This window comes from Anopheles arabiensis, chromosome 2, assembly GCF_016920715.1.
Source record: "Anopheles arabiensis isolate DONGOLA chromosome 2, AaraD3, whole genome shotgun sequence".
Classification (NCBI taxonomy): Eukaryota; Metazoa; Arthropoda; class Insecta; order Diptera; family Culicidae; genus Anopheles; species Anopheles arabiensis.
Window position 1 is genome coordinate 64,117,762 of NC_053517.1, and position 20,337 is coordinate 64,138,098.

At 43.6% G+C, this 20,337-nt stretch overlaps 1 protein-coding gene across 4 annotated transcripts in view; it reads right to left on the reverse strand.

Moving 5' to 3' along the window:
* The window catches only part of LOC120896499 (transcription factor Ken 2), a 38,865-nt gene that overhangs the window by 8,169 nt on the left and 10,359 nt on the right, over positions 1–20,337 (reverse strand). For 3 of the 4 annotated variants that reach the window (XM_040300664.1, XM_040300665.1, XM_040300666.1), the window contains one exon: positions 12,340–12,807. The exons of the other annotated variant lie outside the window; for it this stretch is intronic. In XM_040300664.1, coding sequence (XP_040156598.1) covers positions 12,340–12,349 — 10 coding nt within the window. In that variant the 5' untranslated portion in view covers positions 12,350–12,807. The remainder of the gene's footprint in view (positions 1–12,339; positions 12,808–20,337) is intronic. 4 annotated transcript variants of the gene reach the window in all.

The following is a 20,337-nucleotide window of genomic DNA, read 5'->3' on the forward strand; positions in this document are numbered from 1 at the left end:
CAACCACATCATGTGATGTCTTCCATTGCATTTGAGCGTTTCAAAGAGCTTCATTTGTTCCCCACACTGCTCCTCGCAATTACCATCGAAAAACGTTGCGCACGCGTAGCACTTTCTTGGCGTGCGAGTGCATTGGAAAGTATTGTAGAACGATACGATACCTCACAGCAAAACGAAACAACGAAGCTGCAAACTGTACGGCGAATAGTGTTCCTAAATAGTCATCGTTCGATGGCATTAGAACAAAAAAAAAAGAAACAATACTATCTTGGTGCATCCAAGGCAAACAGCACGAAAGCAGGGGGTATTGTTTTTTCGGGGCTACCCCATTAATATTCAAACATAGGAAAGGCCATTTTTTTACGCTGAGAAGCGGACACGTTTTGGTCATCCCGAAGGACTTGAGGTCAAGCGCCTTCGAAGTTAATTATGCAATGGGGGTTTCGATGACTAGTGTGCTACGGGTGGTGCAAGTGCGTGTGTGTGTTTGCAGATTCGATTACGGTTCGTTGCCATTACGGTGGCCTTTCAAATTCGCTCCATGGACGAATTTTGCACATGAGAAAAGCAAATTTATGAATGTCACATACATACTCAAAATCACATTCCACTCATGGTCATGGGGATTGCACACCCGCGGCATTGGCCTTCCGTTGGTTCTCGTTTTATCGCGTTTTGAAGGAAGGAAGATGAAGTGGCGGGGGGAGGTAGGAGCGCCCTTCTCCTTACGATCCCACCTATCTATCTCACCCGCAATGGTCCCACCATTCGGGTTGGGCCATTCGTTTCCAAAATGGTGAAAACGCGGCTAGCCCCCTCCCCCGAAAAGCTTCGATCGCGGTTTGTTGGACGGTGACCGTGAAACTTGACAAAACGCGCGCGCGCTCGCGCACACACCATCCTCTGTCAGTTGTGCGTATAGTAGGGGAAAGCGGGGCAAAATGGGCATGTGGGGCAAAATGGGCACCCTCTATTTAAGCATTATTTGACTACAAAGCTACTTTCCAATGCTCAAAATGTATTCATTAGAGTGTTTTATGAACACCATGTAAGTTTCATAACCCTAACACAACAAATTACCAAGAAAAGTGCAAAATAAGGTTTAGTAGCATATTGATGTAATTTTTGTCACTTCGAAAATAAGCTTAACCCAGTGTCACAGGGATGCGTTGAAGTTTTACATTATAAATTATTAAAGATATGATATTTCTATACAATTTGTCTGAAGAAAGCAAGGCGATCGAATGCGTATTTTTACTAATATAACATAAAATACAAAAATGCTTCACGTGGGGCAAAATGGGCAGTTACGCTTGGGGCAAAATGGGCAGATACTTTTGACAAATGGCGTTTGGTGAGGCTATGGTGTTGTATTTGTCGCCTCAATAATGATAACAGACACAGCTTCAAAAGAATCGATTTTGTAGATTTAAACGTGTAAAAACTGTTTTAATTTTGATAACATATTTTTGGAAGAATTTTAAGGGCTTTCCTGACCAGCAAAACAAAAGATAGAACGAAAATACAATTACGAAACGGTGCGCAAAAGCATAGACCATTACCTAAGCGCAGTTGTTGTGGCCCATTTTACCCCAGTGTTTTGACGTTTCACAGTTTGTTTACATATGCCCATTTTGCCCCAGGGCTATGCCCATTTTACCCCGCGTGTCAAAATAGCTTCTCGTAAAACATCAACTTTTATTTTACACTGTTTTCATGATTTTAAGTTGTTTTCATTCTATGTGGCAATTTTAATCCATAGATAAATAGTGGAGGCATACAATAATGCATGAATAATTGTGTTTTGTGGCATATTCAATGGAATATTCAGTAAACTGCTTAACATGCCCATTTTGCCCCGCTTTCCCCTATGTACGTTTGTGGTCGCAAGGGAGCGCTGCGGCGGACACGCGCGTTCGATTCGCCTTCGTGACACGCTTGTCCTTCGCCTTCGTTCATGCCGGTGTTGTAACGCACGCACGTCCGTGTGCGTCTCTCTCTCTCTCGTTCTCTCTCTCGTGGTGCGTAAATTCGAAAGTCACTCTATAATCAGTCAACCCTCACGCGCGCTCGTCGCACGGCACCAACTCGTCAGTGAAACTGTCACCATTCGATGGCGATATCGGCAGTGTAGCGTAAAGGACGTCGGATTAATGCTGTTTCTGCACAGGTACTGATCCAACTGGGTCCATCCAAGTCGGTGGAGGATTTCCTTCCCTATAGGCCTGTTATCGAACCTCCGGAGTCCGGTCTTAATTAGTTAACCTTCGGACCGGGGCCGGCAAGCGCTTTTCATAGTGTTAACAACGCTCGAAAGGGAAAGGTAAAGATAGCGAACAGAACGAGCGACGAGAAAGGAAAGAAAGAAGGACGGCCGCATAAAGCCGCGCAGCCTGTTGTCAGCCTCCGCATCTCATCGCGATCATTGTTTGAACATCAACCGAAAGGAACAGCGTCGAATGTCGCACACATACGTGCTTGCGTACATGGCGACACACACACAATATGTATGTTGCTGCCGTAGCGCAGCACCCGTAGAGCGGGGAGCGCGTAGTGAGTCAAGTCCAAGGTCAGCAGCAGCAGCACCAAGAGAGGAAATGCTTTGAAGCGAGACGAACGATATACACAACAAATAGCGCGCAGGAGAGTGTTCTTCCCCGATCTTTGCGCCCGAACAGCGCCCAAAATTGAAGTCTCCCACCATCCTCTTCGGCTGGATGGACCCCCAACACACCACACTGTCTTGTCCCAATGTCTGCGGTATTCCAGCTCCAGACACAGGCCAGCAGCAGCCGCAAATGCCTTACCTTCTTTTTACCTTTGCGTAATTATTCATCCGAAAATCTTGCTTGACTCACATCGGGAGTTTGTGTGTGATCTTTTCTCTTTTTTCCGCGATCGCGGCGATGAAATGCGCAACACAAACCAACAAAAATACTATGCCGATCATGTAAATGGAGGCTGAAACTGCAATCAACCTTTTACTAAGTGATCGTACTCTTTGAAAATTCTTTTATTTTTACAAGTGATATTACTAGCTTCCAAAAATGCAACAAATCTCAAACTGCAGATGCAATACACCCAGCCTTTGTACGGGAAAGCAGGAAGTAGTAACAGGAACGAAAGGAAGAAGAACATTCCACTCTCATTAGCGTGTTCTATTATGATAATTCACACATCAACAATTGATGAACTCCGTAGACAAACAATTCGCAAAGCCGTGCGGTGCATTTTGTCGAGAAGGTGAACGAACTGTTCATATCAAATGCACCATATTTGCGGCCAAATTTAGCCCACGAAAATGTAGAATTCGATTTTGGCCCATTGTTGCAACAAATTGTCCCATTCCTTTCTTGGAATTACTTCCAAAAATGAAAATCGTTAAAATGTGTTTATGCGGTAGTGAGTCCAAAATCTACCAGAAAAAAACCCTCTCTAAGTTAATAAAAAGTCGTTCACAATCCGTTTTGCGAGAGGAATCGTTCAAGGTCACTCGCTACTCTCGTCCCTGCTGTCGAAAAAACGATTTGCCAGCCACGAACAGGGAGAGCGTCTCGTCTCGTACGCCAGACAGGATAGCGAGAAAGGAAATACTTTCCATCGAAGGCTAGTCACCACCACCACCACCGCCACCATCCCGACACCCATGGACCGTTCAGGCTCAGTAGGCTAAAAAAGTTTGCTTTTACTTTAGCAGCGTATGCTCTCATGTTTGTGTGTGCCTTTTTCACATTCCTGCCTTTCTTCTCTCTCTCTCTCTTCTCTCTCTCTCTCTCTCTTTCTGTAGCGGTGCATAATCTGATTTCCTCTTTGATTATATTTTGGGGTATGATTTATTCGCACACTTTCTGCAACACACATGAATATGCCGGCTTACCAACACACACACACACACACGCACACACAGTACAAATCCGCGTTATAATAGAATCCTGCCTGGCACACACATACATGCTAGACTGTGCTCAGGTTCGTGCGCGGATTAGGGAACAGGAGTAGAAGGGTTGAGGGTGGGAGGGTGAAGTGGTGTGCCAGCGGTAAATGGATGTCAACCCTGCGGTAACCTATTAACCGGTTTATATGCGTTCATTACACACACGATCATCTTTCTCTTTGCTCCGCTTCTACTGTTTCAGCGCTCCTGTCTGCTGTGTGCCGCGCGCATCGTCATCACAGTAGCCGTCCTTTTATTTACCCTCCTTTCCCGTCACATGCAACGACGCATTCCTTGCGCTTAGATTGGAGAAACCCTGGTGTTCTGATGATTTAAATTTGACTAACACACTGTCAAGCAGCCCACAGCACAGTGCCAGCAGTTCGCCGATCGGGCTGTGTCGGGGTGTATTGGGGGGTGTAAATTGCGCGAAAGGTGATGCAAAACAACGCGCGCGCGCACACACACACATGCACGTTCGTAGACGTACATACACATCACATAGACCCTCCACCATTTAGCCTCGCGCAGCAGCCATTAATGATGGCAGGAACACATCCTCGTTCCATGAATCACACGAATGGACGCTTTTGCACGACGGGTGGGCTTTGAAGGTTGATTAGAATTGTGGAGAAAACAAACGAAGCTGCTGCTAGAAGGCCGCCACGTTCAAATAAGCGTTTATTCTCTGCTACTTAACTATATTCTTTTTGGTATTGTCCAGAAAACGCTTCTAATCGAGGTGAAAGTGCTGTATGTTAAAGAAATCATTCCGTATTTACATACCGAAAGCAGCATATTTCTTTTCCTCTTTTTTTGCCGACCGTAAATGGAAATGCACGGCAAAACGAAATCGGCGATGAAACAAAATCGGTGGCAAGAAAATTACAGCCAACCCCCAAATGCACCCATTTGCTTTATCTTCTGTTCTGCGCTTCCCGAAACCGTACGTGTATGTGTTTGTGTGTGCGTACTTGTTGGATCACAAGCAGACAGGAAACCCTACCCTGTCGCAACTCTGCGCGTTTCGTGTGAGCAACATGTGAGATTGTTGCACAAGCCCAACCACCACCACACCACACCACCACCACCACCACACCACACCACCACCACCACCACCAACACAACACATCAAGTTGATCCGCCGCTCCGCCAGACTTTCACGGTTTGCACCGACTTTTCAAGGTCACACATTCTCTTGTTTCACTGCTACTTCTTTATCGCCTCTTTCTTTTGGTTCGGAGTGCACCAAACGGCGAATAAGAAAAAAAAGACACTTGGGCAACGCGGCTCAGACAGCAGTTCTTCTTTGCACGACTTAGACGCAGACCTCCGCCGAGCCGCTGCTTTCGCCCCTGACCACACACACCCCTTGCACGACGCGATGTGTACACATCTTTTTCGCATGTTCTTCTCTCCCCGCCGAATGGTGTGGCGGGCACTGTTCTTCGCGAAACACGCACACACACACACACACACACACACACACACACACACACACACACACACACACACACACACGCATTTGCCGCAATCTACTATTCAAATCCGTTTTCCTTCCCTGGTTCCTTCTTTGCCGTTGCTTACTTATCGCTTCCCGTTGCGCTCGCGTAGATGCGGAGAGATTACCTCTCAGCGATTATTTCACTCTCCATTCCACAGCCTGCCGTGTGTCTGGACTTTTTCCTTTTCTTTTCGTTTGCTTTCGCAACCCTATCCATCTCTCTTGGCCGCTTTTCCCGGTGGCTTCGTTCTCGAACGGCTCGCGCGGACGATCGAGAATGCAGAAAGAGGGAAAAAAGGCACTTCTTAAGACTGACCGCATGTTGCGGAACCGGTTTACCATCCACTGACATTTCTTTAATTCAGCACATGCACACAGAGGAAGGAAAGCGTCGAAGGAGACTTGGCCCGGTTTTTGCTTTTTTTGGTGCAGCAGAAGGAGACGAATCGAAGACGAAGAGGTGAAGGGGAGTTAGCGCGTAGTTTTTTTTAATGATATCGTCTGCTCCGATTTTTGCTCTCTGCAGAAGGTGAAAATAAGGTTGTCCATGGAGAGTTTTTATACACAAGAAAAAGGTTCTTGCCAGGAAGTAAATCAGTTTACATACATCGGGCCCAGTTAGTTTGTTTTTCTCTCCCGTATGAACTTGTCCATTAATGTATCATGTTCGTAAGATATCTAAGGTGCATCCTTAGTGAACCTCTGCCGATGTCAACAGAATGAGAAGAATATGCCAATATCGATCGATCGGTATCGCCAAATAAAAACTTCGAAACAGCACGCTGTCGATCATTTGAAGCGTCTGGTAGGCGAACGCAAACGCACAGCTGTCATCAGTGCGGACGGAGAACGCGCTCTCGCAAAAGGTACGCAATTCTAATGAAGCACAGCAAGGCGGTACACGCACAACACAGCCTGCTGCTGCTAACCAACACAAGCGCGCGTCTTCCGTCATTTGCAAAACTCATTGAACGGTCAATTTAGAGCTGGGCCACTCACATCACATCGCCTGCTTCTCAATATCGCTGTTGCGCATCGAAAATCGTGTTTCGCCGCCTTCGGTCCAGATTACGAATGCAATTGTGTTTTGCATCTCATCTCAGTCCACCCACCCCGGCACACACACTACCTATGCGAAGGTCCTGGTTCTGTTTTGCCGCGTTTAAAAACGATCGACTCCCCTCCTTCTTCGTTCGTTTCCTAACTAGGGTTGCGCGCGGGGAAAACGCTGCCACCACTTGAAAGGAACACGGCGGAAAAAATGGAATTAGAATTTCATACCCTTTTCCGAAACGAGCGCGAATCGAGCAACTCGCTCGCTACCTATTGGATTGCATCGAAGCGCAATCACGCCGCGGGTAGCAATGACTAAAATTGGATCTTTCCTTCCACACTGCTGCTGCTGCTGCTGCTGCTGCCCCGCATCAAATATCTCCAGCATTATATAGGAGTGGCAGGCTGCAGGGGGTACACATCACCCAGCAGCAGCATGCAGCAGCTGGCACCGCCATGGAATAAGGGTAGTTAAAAAAAGGGAATTCAAATTTTGCACGGAGAGCGAGAGGTCGCTTGCAAGGGGGCCTTCTCCTCCGGGAGGGTGTGAAGGAGGAAAAAAGAAAAACAACCCGCTCATAGCGAAAAAGCAACAACAAAAACATTGTGTACCAAGAACGCAAGGTGGGGAAGGGGGGGGGGCTGTCAAGGGCTGGGTGGTGCATTAGCGGGGTACACAACAAATACGTCAAAACTACACCCATTAGGCATTGGTTTGGGTTCGTAGGAGGACCAACCCACTACCGCACTGATGGCAACATCAGCAACACCAAACCACCACCCCGCCCCGTTCGGTATTCCGTTTCATCCATCCAACCTGACGCCCGCTTCGGCCTCCAGCCGGTGGTTCCCTATCGTCAAAGCGGCGGCACTCTTCTTGCGCTCTTGGAAACGCGCGCCGCTTGTGAAACACGTGGGAACGCGACGATCGAGCACATGCACCTAGGGCACAACGAGATACACCGTTTGTTCAATGGCGCATTGCACGCCTGTTCCCGGGAGTATCGTGTGTTACGTAACATTGTGCGACGAGTAACAATAACATCAGTGAAGCTGCAATCTTTGTGTCATTATTTCACCTGCCATGCAAAACATGCTTATCGTGTTGCCCTAGGGATATCGCACACTTTCACCATTTTTTAGATCGGATCAAGCTTTAATTTAATAAATTAAATAAATTAATAAATTGTACTAAACTACGTATTTCGATAAGACGTTTTCTTGACGTTCAATGACTGTCCCTTATTGAATCAATGGTTCCCCAGTGCCTGGTAGCTCATTTCTGCTACATGCATCAGCGTTCACCTGTAAAACGGGTTGGCCGGTTTGATTGCCGGTGCCAAGTGCAAAGCTGCCGCGAAATAATTATCGTTCTGCTATTCGCGTTCTAAAGCAGCGGCAAACGGAGTGTCGAAGGGTGAACATTAGAAAGGTACGGTGTGCCATACAGGCGTCTAAAGCACGGTTGACTCACACTGCTACAAGGTGTTGCTAAACGGGCAAGAGTTGTTCGAAACGATGCATAGTGCTTGCAAATGCGATAATGGTAAATGCTGCCTACATTCCTACAATTTAGCTCAAAACAAATTTGACTGTTAAAATTGACAAACATTAACAACATAACAAATTCGAACAACTGTTTCGTCATTGCCTTATTTTAGCTTTCGGCAGCGTTAGGCGTAAAACTAAGTATCTGCATTTTGTTACTTCACTTACTTATGTTATGTTTATGTTTATTGTGTTTTGATTTTACGTGATTTACTGTGTTCTTGTGAAAATGATCGTAGATATATACCATCAGTAAATAAGGTACTCAGTTCACCCCTTTCAGATTCTCTTAAGTTGTATTCCGATCGAATACTCGCCATATCCAGCAAGGTAGATGGATTCACGTTTTAACTGGCTTCAAATGCACATTCTCATCGTATTTGCTCAGCCTTTCACTCACGACAGAAACTGACAATGAGACATTGCACGCTAGGTTGGTGGAAAGTGTTAGGGGAAAGCTGAGACAGAGAGTAACAGAAAATCTACACGTTGCACCGTTGATTACGCCATCGCTGTAATCACACTCATATTCCCATCATTAGAATTGATGCAAGGTTTACAGTTTTATTTAGCTATGTCGCAGGGCGATCGCTATGCCATTACGGTAGCATTTGCTAGGTGTCTAATGGATGATCATTTTAAACGATGTTTGATTTAAACCACTCCCTTTCCTGCACCCTTTTAAAAATATTCATCAAAAAAGATTTTAGAAATAACAATTTTGATCATTTTAGTTCGCACAAAGCGTCTCTTGCGAAGGCAAAACGGGATGCAATTAGGACCTAACACAATGGAGGCGCATGGCAAGTTATGAGGCGTGGACGACAAAATTGCTTCTAAACCGGAACCCTAGCCAGAAACCGGAACAGCCTTTCCAATTCCCACGAATGACTTCATCGATAAAACGGTGTGTGAATATGATTCACATACCTCACACCGGAGGAGTAGAACAAAGGGATCAAGCTGCACTACACACATTGGGGAGCGCAGTCATGGGTTCACCGCAAAAGTGCCGGGCAACAGGTTGATCACAATCCAGGTTAGTATTGCAATGCAAATTAAACGACATCACACACACATACACGCACACGCTCGTTTAGATGCAGTATGTAAAACGATCTTTGGTGGTTGATAATTGCACACTTGCAGAGCGGGAAAGATTCAACTTTTTTCCTTTTCATGTTCTAAATACCTTGCGTATACTAGGGGCTGAATGTTAATATTGTCTTTTATGGTACATATTAAGGAATTGAGTGCATGATATAAAAATAACTCGTATGTGTGTATGTAACGCCAAAAAAAAAACAATCCAATGAAACTACTTCTTGAAGGTAAACGTAGAAAACTAGCTCGTAGCATATTGCGTGAATGTTAATGCAAGAGAGAAATGAAAAGTAAAGTAAAAACAACAAACCAACTAGCGACCTAAAACCGGTTTTATGAAATGAAAGTAAAAGTTGAACATTTGCAAAAATAAAAAAAGACGATAAAAAGCCCCGAGAACCATGTCAACTAGTCAACGAAGAGCGAAACAAAAAGAAGGTCGGAAAAGACATATGACAAAGAATGAGAGCCTATAGAAGCAGAAGGACAACAGAGAGAAATTAAGACACAAACCAAGAGGAAGGTAAGAGCATAATGGATGGTGCTGCATAATTCAGCACACCGACTAGAGCAAGCATAATGTTACTGAAATAGGAAAAGCGCACAGTTACCTTAATTCTTTCATATATTTATTACATCTTTTACAATATATATATATCACATTATAGATACATTCATGTTTTATAAAACTGTGGATAAACTGTAAGATTTGCAATATAAAAATTTAAATTCTGTTTTAGTAAAGCTTGACTATTTATGCTTTGGAAAATGATGATCTCTGATATTCCAAACATTCACAACTGATATTATTTCCCACAAACTTTACATAAACCGTGAAACGCTAAGTTTCATCTCAAAAGTTTGCGCCATACATTTTAAACCGATTTAAGATCTTATACTCGATGGGAATAATGGGCATTGGGTAATGAATAACAACATATGTTTGAAAACTTGTGATCTTAAATGTTCAACTAGCCGATTCAATAATAAACTTATCATTCCAGCATAATAATAAATAAATACGCCCAACGGCTAAAATTTCATTTCTACTTCCACGCTGCCTTTAGAGGAAAGCACTGTCTTGGTTGATAGGAACAACAAATAGTTGGCGCGTCTTTTCCTGTGCACTACAGCTACATAACAATAAAGGAAAATCCTTTGCCGATGTTATACATTTTAATCGCCAGTCGACAATGATAGCATTCATTGCCGAAAGTGGTTATCAATCTTATTCGCTATTTGATTGGGTGTTTGTAGGCGGAATGGTTCCAACGGCATAGCAAGATGAACAAGCTGATGATAGGAAAGAACAACACTTTTCCAACTTTCGGTGAACGTTGCGTGCGCGGTGAGACAACCGGCACAGGAAGGCGCCAGTCTACATGAGACAGCATGGAAAATAACTTCAACGCTGCACTTCCGGTGTTGTTTTGATTTTTAGACCAGCAAAATGTATTACATTTTATTCGTTTCAGTTTGCGAAGTCGGCACAAAAAACACCGCTTTCTGATTCATACTCACACAGTATACAAACTTTAAGACAGTGAACGAAAGCCACCGGAAGTACACGAAATTTCGTCGATGGATCGCTCACAGTACTCAACGAAAAGTGCTTGTCATCTCTTTTACATACAATCATGTTCAAATATTCAACGTCTTCAAGCCTCTTGCGAAATCCGATAGTTTAAATAACAGGTGGTTTATGAGCCCAGATTGACTAGAACTTTAACTGTTTAAAAAAAATGCAATTTTGCCCAGATTGGAGTAACCCACTAGGCGCGGGGTGTATGGGAGGAACTGGAGACAGTAAATAGCTTCATCAGATTATCTAACGCGGAGAGTTCAGGGAGGGGAAGGTAAAGAAGGGGGAGAGGAGGGAGGGTGGTGTGCAAATCACAAAGGTAGGGTGGCTTGGTTTTCACCTTTGCCAATAGAATGTCTTATAAGTGTCGTTCCGTTGAGTATCGGGCGCGAAAGTTATTCTGTTGGAATGAGATGAGCATATCTCCAATGAGAAAGGAGGTAGAGAGACAGAGAGGTTCTTACGAACCTCAACAAATCGCAATACCCCGAGCGCTTGCAGCAGCAGTAGCAGCCCTACCAAACGAAAGAGTGAGTAAGTAGCCTACTACTACTACTGCTGCTACTACTACTACAAAGCAAGTGTTCGCTTCGATCGTCGCCGGATCGTCAGTTGGCGCGAGAAAAGCAACGGCAGGCGTACCCACCGCAAAAAGGCGAACTTGCGCGTGGCTTTTACGAAACGTGTGTTTGTAATAAAACAGTGGACCAACTCAGACGGGAGCTGAGGTGAGAACAGTGGTTAGATGCAAGAAGGGGGGCGTCGCAATGGAAAAGAGAAAGGAAACTAAGATTACAAAACTCAACGATTGGAACCTGACCTAGCTAGTAGCGGGACGGACGGACGCAGGCACAAATGGTGACGTATTGGTGGGGTTTGGTGGGAAGCTAGTGCGAAAAGCGCACATTTTTTCATGTTTCGTTTCGTTTGGACGTTTTACTGGAGTAACCCTGCACAGAGGAGTGGATGGTGGTAGAGCGTGTCTGAAACAGGACCGGGGATATAGAAATAGTTGATGGCTTTTTTGCTTTGGCGTTTTTGTCCGTTGTGTATGTGTGTTACTAGTAGTTACTATACTGTCATTATAGTACCCCATGGCGTACTGGTGGGGATAAAGATCATTCGCACGGAATAGAACAAGCTGCCTCCCCCTCATAGCACAGGGGTATGAAAAAACAACAAAACTTGAAGTACAGCTGCAACAAAAAACCAAACCTTTCCTCACTGAGGCACATGCTACTCTACTCGTGTGAAGAATGTTCAATCGCAACTATCGCGACGTAGGCTTGTACATGTGAGGAGCAAGGTTTCCTTTCTCTTGTGTAGGCTTGGAAAGCGAAATCTTACAATAATGAACGACGATATATCGAATATAACATTACGCATCACATTACGCACATCATGGTTTCTCTGCATCAGGTATTCTATTTGTATTCCTTTTCTAGATTCTTTAACTGAGATTGAAACGTAAACTCGGGAGTCGTTCGTTATGTTAAATGTTAAATATTTTACATTCGCAACGACTTCGTACTCAAAATCTATCTTTACAGTATTTTATGGTAAAACAAGCTTCAATACGAAGCAAACACGCGTGAGACAAGATGTAACACTTACCTCCAAGCATTTAAACACTGCTTTTCTTACTCCGGTCGCAACGTAGAAATGTGGAATATTCAATGGTGCTCTTCCGGGAACACCCCCTCGTGCGTGAATTGAAATTTCTACTGTAGTATATGATTAGTGCAACCGTAAGCGTTGCACCAAAAAAACTATTTTGTAATGGAATGTCGTTTGCAGACAGACTGCTTACCACTACTACTACTACGACTACTATTGCTACTACTACTGTTGCTAATATTTGTAGTTTCCACGCTATCTTTGGATTCTCGTCTTTGATACACTATTGTTGTCGCTACGTTTGATGGGAATGTGATAATCCTTCCTAGTGGCAGGGTTTGGTCTTGGGTTGGGAAGGTTGAGAAGGGTGAAGCGACGGGTATTGATGTCTATTTTGCATCTGGCTGGCGGTGAGCGGCTTTCGCACTACCGATGTCATTCGAAACGTTACACGGTATTACCATGCTGAAAGAAATAAGAAAATAGTACAACACATTTGTAAATATGCGCTTTGCTGGCAGATAATTAAATTAAACCTAATTTTATGTAAAAACCAATGCAGCAATATCATCTAAACATTTCTAACTCATAAATCTCGTTTCCAATGACGTCTAATTTCCTATTAGAGAATGATCACTTTGTCATACTGGCATCTGTAGCTCGTAATAGCGTGATTTTCATCAAGGAATGCTATTGTCCATACTCAGTGGCGTAGAAAATTGGTTGACAACAAAACGCGCCGCTCAATACTGCAAGAAACTGGAGCAACTACTGAATATGCCCTTGTTTGATATTTAAGTATGGCGATAGATTTACAACTTCCAATATAGTATGCTCTCGTTTCTATTCGCATTCCACAGCTTTTGCGTATGCGTGTATGTCGCTTTTTGCATAAAAGCAAACCGATCATCCAGAGATTAGAAAAGCACTGCCTCTATAGCCTGAAGACTTGTACATGAAGCGAGCAACAATAATTTTAGCACAGATCATTTGACCCATTGTTCGAACGATTCGGGTTAGAGGGAGCGTTGCGCCAGCACACAGTCAACGCACACAGTCTCGGTTGCATGCAGGGAGTGATATACTGGTGGCGACAGTGTAGAATGTGTGTGTCTGTGTGTGTTTTTTTGCAGCTAGTGCCAGCTTCCATCTGGGTGCGGTAGGTAATGTACCTTTATTATGTATCGATTCATTTTCCACTTTGAGGTCGATCTTTCCGAGTTCCGGCAAGACTGACAATCAGTTCCCGGACAACACCCAACGAACCCATTCATGTTACGTAATCCAACGGGGGAGAAGCTACACCTCACTGCAGTGAACAAATTGAATGGACCAACACACCACTTTCTATTGGATGGCGATAGGAAAAAAGAAAAACAACATGTAACAATTCAGCGGAAATGAATTGATTGGATGAGGTAAGCTTTCGCGCCATGAGAAAAACTATCACACCCGACCTTTACCTGACGTGCAACACAATGGGTTGTTTTTGTTGGTTTGGAGAAGTTCTACTAAAACTGTTTTTTTTTTTGTTGTTGTGTGCATTCTACTTACGTACTAACGTACAAATTTGCTTACGCCTAGCTGCTGCATTCAGTAGAGTTCAATTGCAACGTTGTGTCTATCTTCTGCCCCGTTATAGCTCTGTGCAATATTAAAGTGTGAGCGAACAGTACTGTCGAGCATATTGTTTCAAACACACATTTACGTGAGGTAAGGTTCATTTAAGAAACTGTTTCGTTACATCGTATGATGATAAATGATAACACATATCTTTTCACCGACTGTTACCCTTAATGATTTCCTTAAGCAGGTTAGTCTCATGCGATTGTCCCAAGCGAGTTTTCGTACAGTTTTAGAGCACCACAGTCGAGAAAACCTTCAAACCATAAACCCCCTTTGTGGCATTGAGATATTTTTACAACCAACAGGGCGCGCAGTGCGTAGCTTGGAATCAGAGAAACATACTTATCTCCAACATAATCACACCAAGCAGTTTTTTAGTCACCTGTTTCTATTTTTGGACCGACTCGAGTCGATTGATTGCGATAAGACCAGCAGATTGTTTGGCAGTGAAGAAAGCATCAAACCCCAGAGACCAATCAGTAGATTCGTTCCTTTCGTTTTTTTTTTCTCTTGTCTTCACTTTCACAGTTACCGTGCGCGTGTTATTTTATCAGTTTGAGACGTGGTGGAATTTTGGAACACACACATACTCTCACATACACACATATACGCAATTCTTTTCCATTGTTTCGTGCCTACCATTTCGTACTTAGCTGATAACATCATCCAAACTACACTAGCGCCAACAAGATAACAGCGATGAAGGGCGGTATCATGCTGGTCCTGATTCTTTTCGGTAGTGCTAACTTGCGCTTAATTCAGTGTCACAAGATTAGCAGTTCAACTTATACCGCAGTAATTCGGTGTGTGTTCTTTTTAAGAAATGCAATATGTTTTTTTTTTGTCGTTTTATTATTTTCCTGCAATTCATAACGCCTTTATCAACGTTTTCAGCTTTAACTACAGTAAACAAAACTCAAGAGAGGCAGTTAATTTCCTTAAATTCCTCAAACCCTACACACGCGGTGACATCGATACATATACACCATTCATCGTTTCAGGAAGTTCGCGTTTCGCGGAATGTTTTGCAACATTCTCGGTGTAGGCTCTTGCGAAGACCGTGTGATAGTTAAATCCACTGTTACACACGTAATTGTACCATACCAAGCAATTGTCAAACTGTATAATGAAAAACAACCACAAACCACCTCACTTTTCGACAGCGCGATCAGCGCGTGGTGTCATGCGTGATGCCCACGTTTGTCAAATACTTTACACGGGCTCGCTCTCTCTGTTTATTATAAACTTTGTCTGCTTGTTTTAATGCGCGCTGTGATCTTTGTGCGCGTGTTCAGCCGTATTGGCTTGCGACAGATAATTTTTTCTTAAAAATGTTAAGTTTTGGTTTTGTATTTCGTTTTTTTTTTTGTTTGCTACCTGAATCACTGACAACCGGAAAGGTCTGATTATCGCGTAGGGTAATACACGCATTGGCGCGTGTCTGGAACGTGTTTCGAATGCACATTTCATAGCCACACAAAAGCAGGGTGCAGTTACAAAAAAGAACACTCCGAAGCGTCAGTAGGAAAGAATCGTTGCCAGTGCAAAAACTCTAACACTCTAAGCGCAATTTTCTATCACTCCCAGCGAGCTGCATTAGCTCGGAAATCAAGGCCATCGCATTTGTTGCTGAGGAAACTATCCACTCCTACAGCACACACCGAATCAATGAAAACCTTTGTTTCTCGAGTGACTGCCGAGCATCTCCCGGACGAGTGAACGGATCATTCGTCTTAGTGCCAAGTACGCTGTGCGAAATCTTTAAACACATTTACGGAAGGAATCGTGATTTGACGCCACAATCGTGCATTATCCACTAGCAAGATCTCATCCATACTGCCTACGAGCGCAGGAGAGCGTTGCAAAGCAGCTTTGGAAGGGCAAAGATGATCGTGATGTTGCCTTTAAAACGCGGTAGTTGTTTCTACCGCTACTACACAGCTTTAGGAACCGAACAAGCATATGATGAGTAAAGCGAACCGAGTTACTAACACTTATAGCAATATAGAAGGGAGTGCTGGTGATGTAATCCGTTCTACGGATAAACACCAGCAGATCGATCGTAAAGCCATCGTTTGGAGTAAAAACGAACAATATCTTCGCTTGCGGGTAAAAGGAATGCGCCTACAGGGACCACCGCGCAGTGTATTCTCCCCAGTAGGTATCATTCATGATTGCTCAATTGCATCAATCAGTGGCTTATGCCCGTCTCAATTTTACAAGGAGTGTAACATTGTTGGATGAGTACATTTGCTGATATAAAGTCGAGTTTATTATTCTGCTTTCCCTCAGGCATTTGTATACGAAAAGATAATGGAAAATACGATTAGGATCACTCTAAAATTTTGTTCAAATACACTTCAAACTAATTACACATGAACTAGTATTCATACAGTCACGCCTCTACTTTCCTACCTTCAACAATGAATCAGAACGAATTCACAAATGCACAATATATCTTCAAATCACACAAAAACTATCAACTCTTAAAAACAAACTCAACAGCAACATACTTCACCCTTACGGTGTTGCGCAAACTTCTGACTGACGCTAAGCGAACCTTAGCGGCAAAATTCGCTTATCGGACACCTTGCTCACAGTTGATAGCGCGATTATTTAAAGGTAAATAAATTTCACCTTGAAGTATAAATTTGACTGCCTTTACACTTTCATTTACTGTCCAAGAACGACGTCCGCAGTAAAAATTATTTGTTTTTTGGTATGTGAGATAATAGTTCCACCAGTGCATGTGTTTGACGGAATGGTACCACACCTGTTTAAAGAATGGTTCTTTAAAACGCTCCCCTCAGTCAATCAACAGTCAAACTGTTCAAAGTTTAAAGGCGTATGCAACGAATGAACACAATTAGTTGAATACATACATAAATTAAGTATCGTAAAACTATATACCATGCAATGTTCGTAGTAGTGAAACTACGCGCTATAAAGTTTACGCAACAAGTTGACACAGTCGAAAGTGTAAGCGGAAGAAATTAAACAACATAAAACACGCACTCACACTCTTGTTACATACGCTTACCTACACGAGCTCATCATCCAGTTTTGGGGTAATCTGTCATGTGTGGTTTTGTCACTTTTCCCTATCTTTCAAGGCAGTTCTAGCAGCGCGTTTAAGAGTCTATGTTTTGTTTGTCGTTTGTAAGCTGCGCAACACTACGCAGTACTGTTACACTGGGGTAACTGATTGGTGTTTTTAACTGTATACTAATTTCAACAAACCCAAGGTGGTGAGGGATATTGGAGGAAGGGAGAAACCATGTTTTAATAAAGTTTATTTATCAGTTTATGCCATATTTTATTACATTCACTAGGCGTTTATGTACAATATCGAAATTATTGTTTTAATATATACACCACCATGCGCTAAAATGTTAAATGCTCTATAATGAAACTCGAAAAAAATACTGGAATACGCAAAAGATGTAGTGTTTCTATTATGCCTGATTGGGTTTTTTCTTCATTCAAACGGCTTGCTATGCACGGTAGGCAAGCTAGAAAGCGACAGAGTTGCACCATCGTGTTCCCTCCCTTCCCTCCGCACCGGTCGCTTTGTTTCAGTTTTGCTGCTTGCTGCACTGCATTTCGATCGTGTGTGAATGTATTCGACCTAAATTCCCCAAATTGTGCACGCCATATGCTGTGTCGCCTTCTATTCGATCCATTGCACCAGCTGCACATGAGTGACGTTTTTGACGAGCTGAACCTACGAACCTTAGGCAAACTCAGCACTCTTCGTGCTTCACTATGCCGCTCCCATCCAATCGAAGCGCCATTGGATACCAATACGCAAACTCTCGCACACATTCTCGCGTGTCAGAACGACAATCGCATGTTCTGGGAGCGAACAAAAAGTGCCGCATCTAGGCTCTGCGATCACGATCGCGATCGCGATCAACTTTTTTTTTCTTTAGCTTTCTCGAGTGTCTATTCTTTCACACATCCATTAGCATGCGGACAAATGTCGACATCGTTCAAAGCCTGACCAGGCTAGACGATCATGCATTTGCTCGAACATGTCACCGGTCTTGCCAGCACTGTCTTTCAAGCTGGTGTAATTGGATCATACTCTTCTTCAGTGGACACTCCAAACCCTGAGGAAAGATGGGGTAAAGCATTGTGTAATATTTCGTGTACTAAATTTCCCCCTCCGAATCACATCGATTAGAACTTTCACGGATTTGAACTGATAATTTATAGAGAATTTTTTAGTGACTTTTCGTTCTTAGCTTTTAACATATTTTGCTCAAGTACATCACCCATGGTATCCTTTTAGTGAACATATGGTTAGCAGCCATACACCAATTAGATAAAGTTCCTTAAATAAATGTATAAAATGTCTACGTCCAAGGAAAAAAACTTCAATTTCGATTCATATTCATTCTCTATTCATTTTTACACTAACGTCGATGGATGTAGCTTTAACAAATATCAAACATGCTTCCAATGCTTCACACACCAGAAGTAGTCACGTGACACTCGAAGTGCAGCTGTTGCTATGCTATGGCGAATCGAATGTAAACGACTTTCGCCGTAGGTCATCGTCGCCATCATACGTGTATCGGAATTGCAGACGTGTCGATTTTTGTCTTGGTTTTCCTTGGAACCAGCGCTCCACGTCGTAGACACTGTCCGCGCAAAGCTACCGAATGATTGATTACGACTGCTATTTTATGGCCCCATTTTGTGTGGTTGCAGTAAGCGGTTCTATATGTATGAGTGGATATGTGTTTGTGTTTCTTCACATTTTGCTGGGTCACCTCAAATTTCTCCCATTATACTCCGCCCGGGAATGTACTGTGTTTCGGGGGTGATTTCGTGAATTATCGTGTTATCAGCTAAGATAAGGAGTTTTACTTCACTTGTTAAGCTAAACGATTTGGCGATCGGCTAAAAAGTACAACAGCACAACCAAATACCTGATTCGATTTCAAGGCGACAGCGGTTGCCTTTTGTTCGGAGTGATTGATTGACAGGTGTTAGAATTTGGCAGAATATTTTTACATGTAATAATACTTCAGTTCAGCATGGGTGGTGCTGCTTAGGGATTGTATTTGCACTATGATATAACAACAGTGCACCTAGCCGATGATGTCACAGATGGCCAACATCACAATCAACATCATGCCAGTGTGAGCGGCGAAATGCCAATGGATAGGAGAGCCGAAACCAGCACGCACTCTCGTGTGTCGTGAAATTGATGACGCTCGAAAATTGTGCCCTGTCCAAATTCAGAGCCAAAGACATGTGCAGCGAAGAGTCGCCCGAACCTGACTGGTAAAAACTGACAATTTGCACGATCTCGCACAAAAAAAAAAAACGCCACGCAAAGTGCGACCCCCTCGTTGTCGAACGTCGGGGCATACTCGATATAGAAATCCATTCGTATTTGCTATGCTGAGGAGCAATGTATGTTGGAGGCCCCGCAGCGCAGTGAATCCGTCACCCGGCATAATTTATAATTATATCATTTATTTTTGTGTACAAAATCGCCACTACACGCTGCTCTGACTCCCGGGCCTGCGGCGGCCTGTGCATAGTATAATCTGTCATTGGTAAAAATGAGGAGCAGCACATGATCGTAGCGACGGTTTGCTTAGTAGCCTCCTTTCCGCGATCACCGAAGGACTGTAGTTTCTGCCAGACGTACCTAAGCAATGACATAAATCACACCTCGCAAATCGTAAGCCATAAGTGCGCCAGATCGGCCAAGACGAGTGCAAACTGCGATCGCCAAGGATCACCACGCGTACTAGAACGACAATATTGGTCAATTTCTTTTGGCCCAGTTGAACTTGCTGGCTAGGTGCACAGTGCAATAATTCGTAGTGTTGCGCAGCCGGTGCATGGTGCCGAAAGTAGCTCTCGCGCCGATTTAACGCGATCTTCGGCTGTGGACAATTTGAGAAATTTAATTTTAATTATTAATAATAGGATAGACCAGACCGGGCGAAATGCACACACAACGAAAGCCAGGAATTTGGCCCATGTCATGCCGGTTACGGTACGGGCGTACGGTTACGGTTACCGCCATGCATCGCTTCCTGCCCATTTCGCAATTCGTTTGTTCATTTTTTTAGTCTGCTTGCTGCGTCATTATTCGGTCTATCTTGCCAATCACCCATAGCACTATAGCGTTTGCAATAGGTTTCGAAAACAGACGGAGAAAGAATCCTGGGAGAAGAGCATGGATTGAATTTGTACTATCTTATCGCATACTAAAATTTGGTTTCACCGTTTGGTTGCTACCAAAATCAAATTGCCTGATGTGGCTTATCTTATGTTTGTACGTCGAGAAATGGTCAACGATAAAGAGTGAGACGTTACATGAGAAAGTCTGACAAGTAAGAA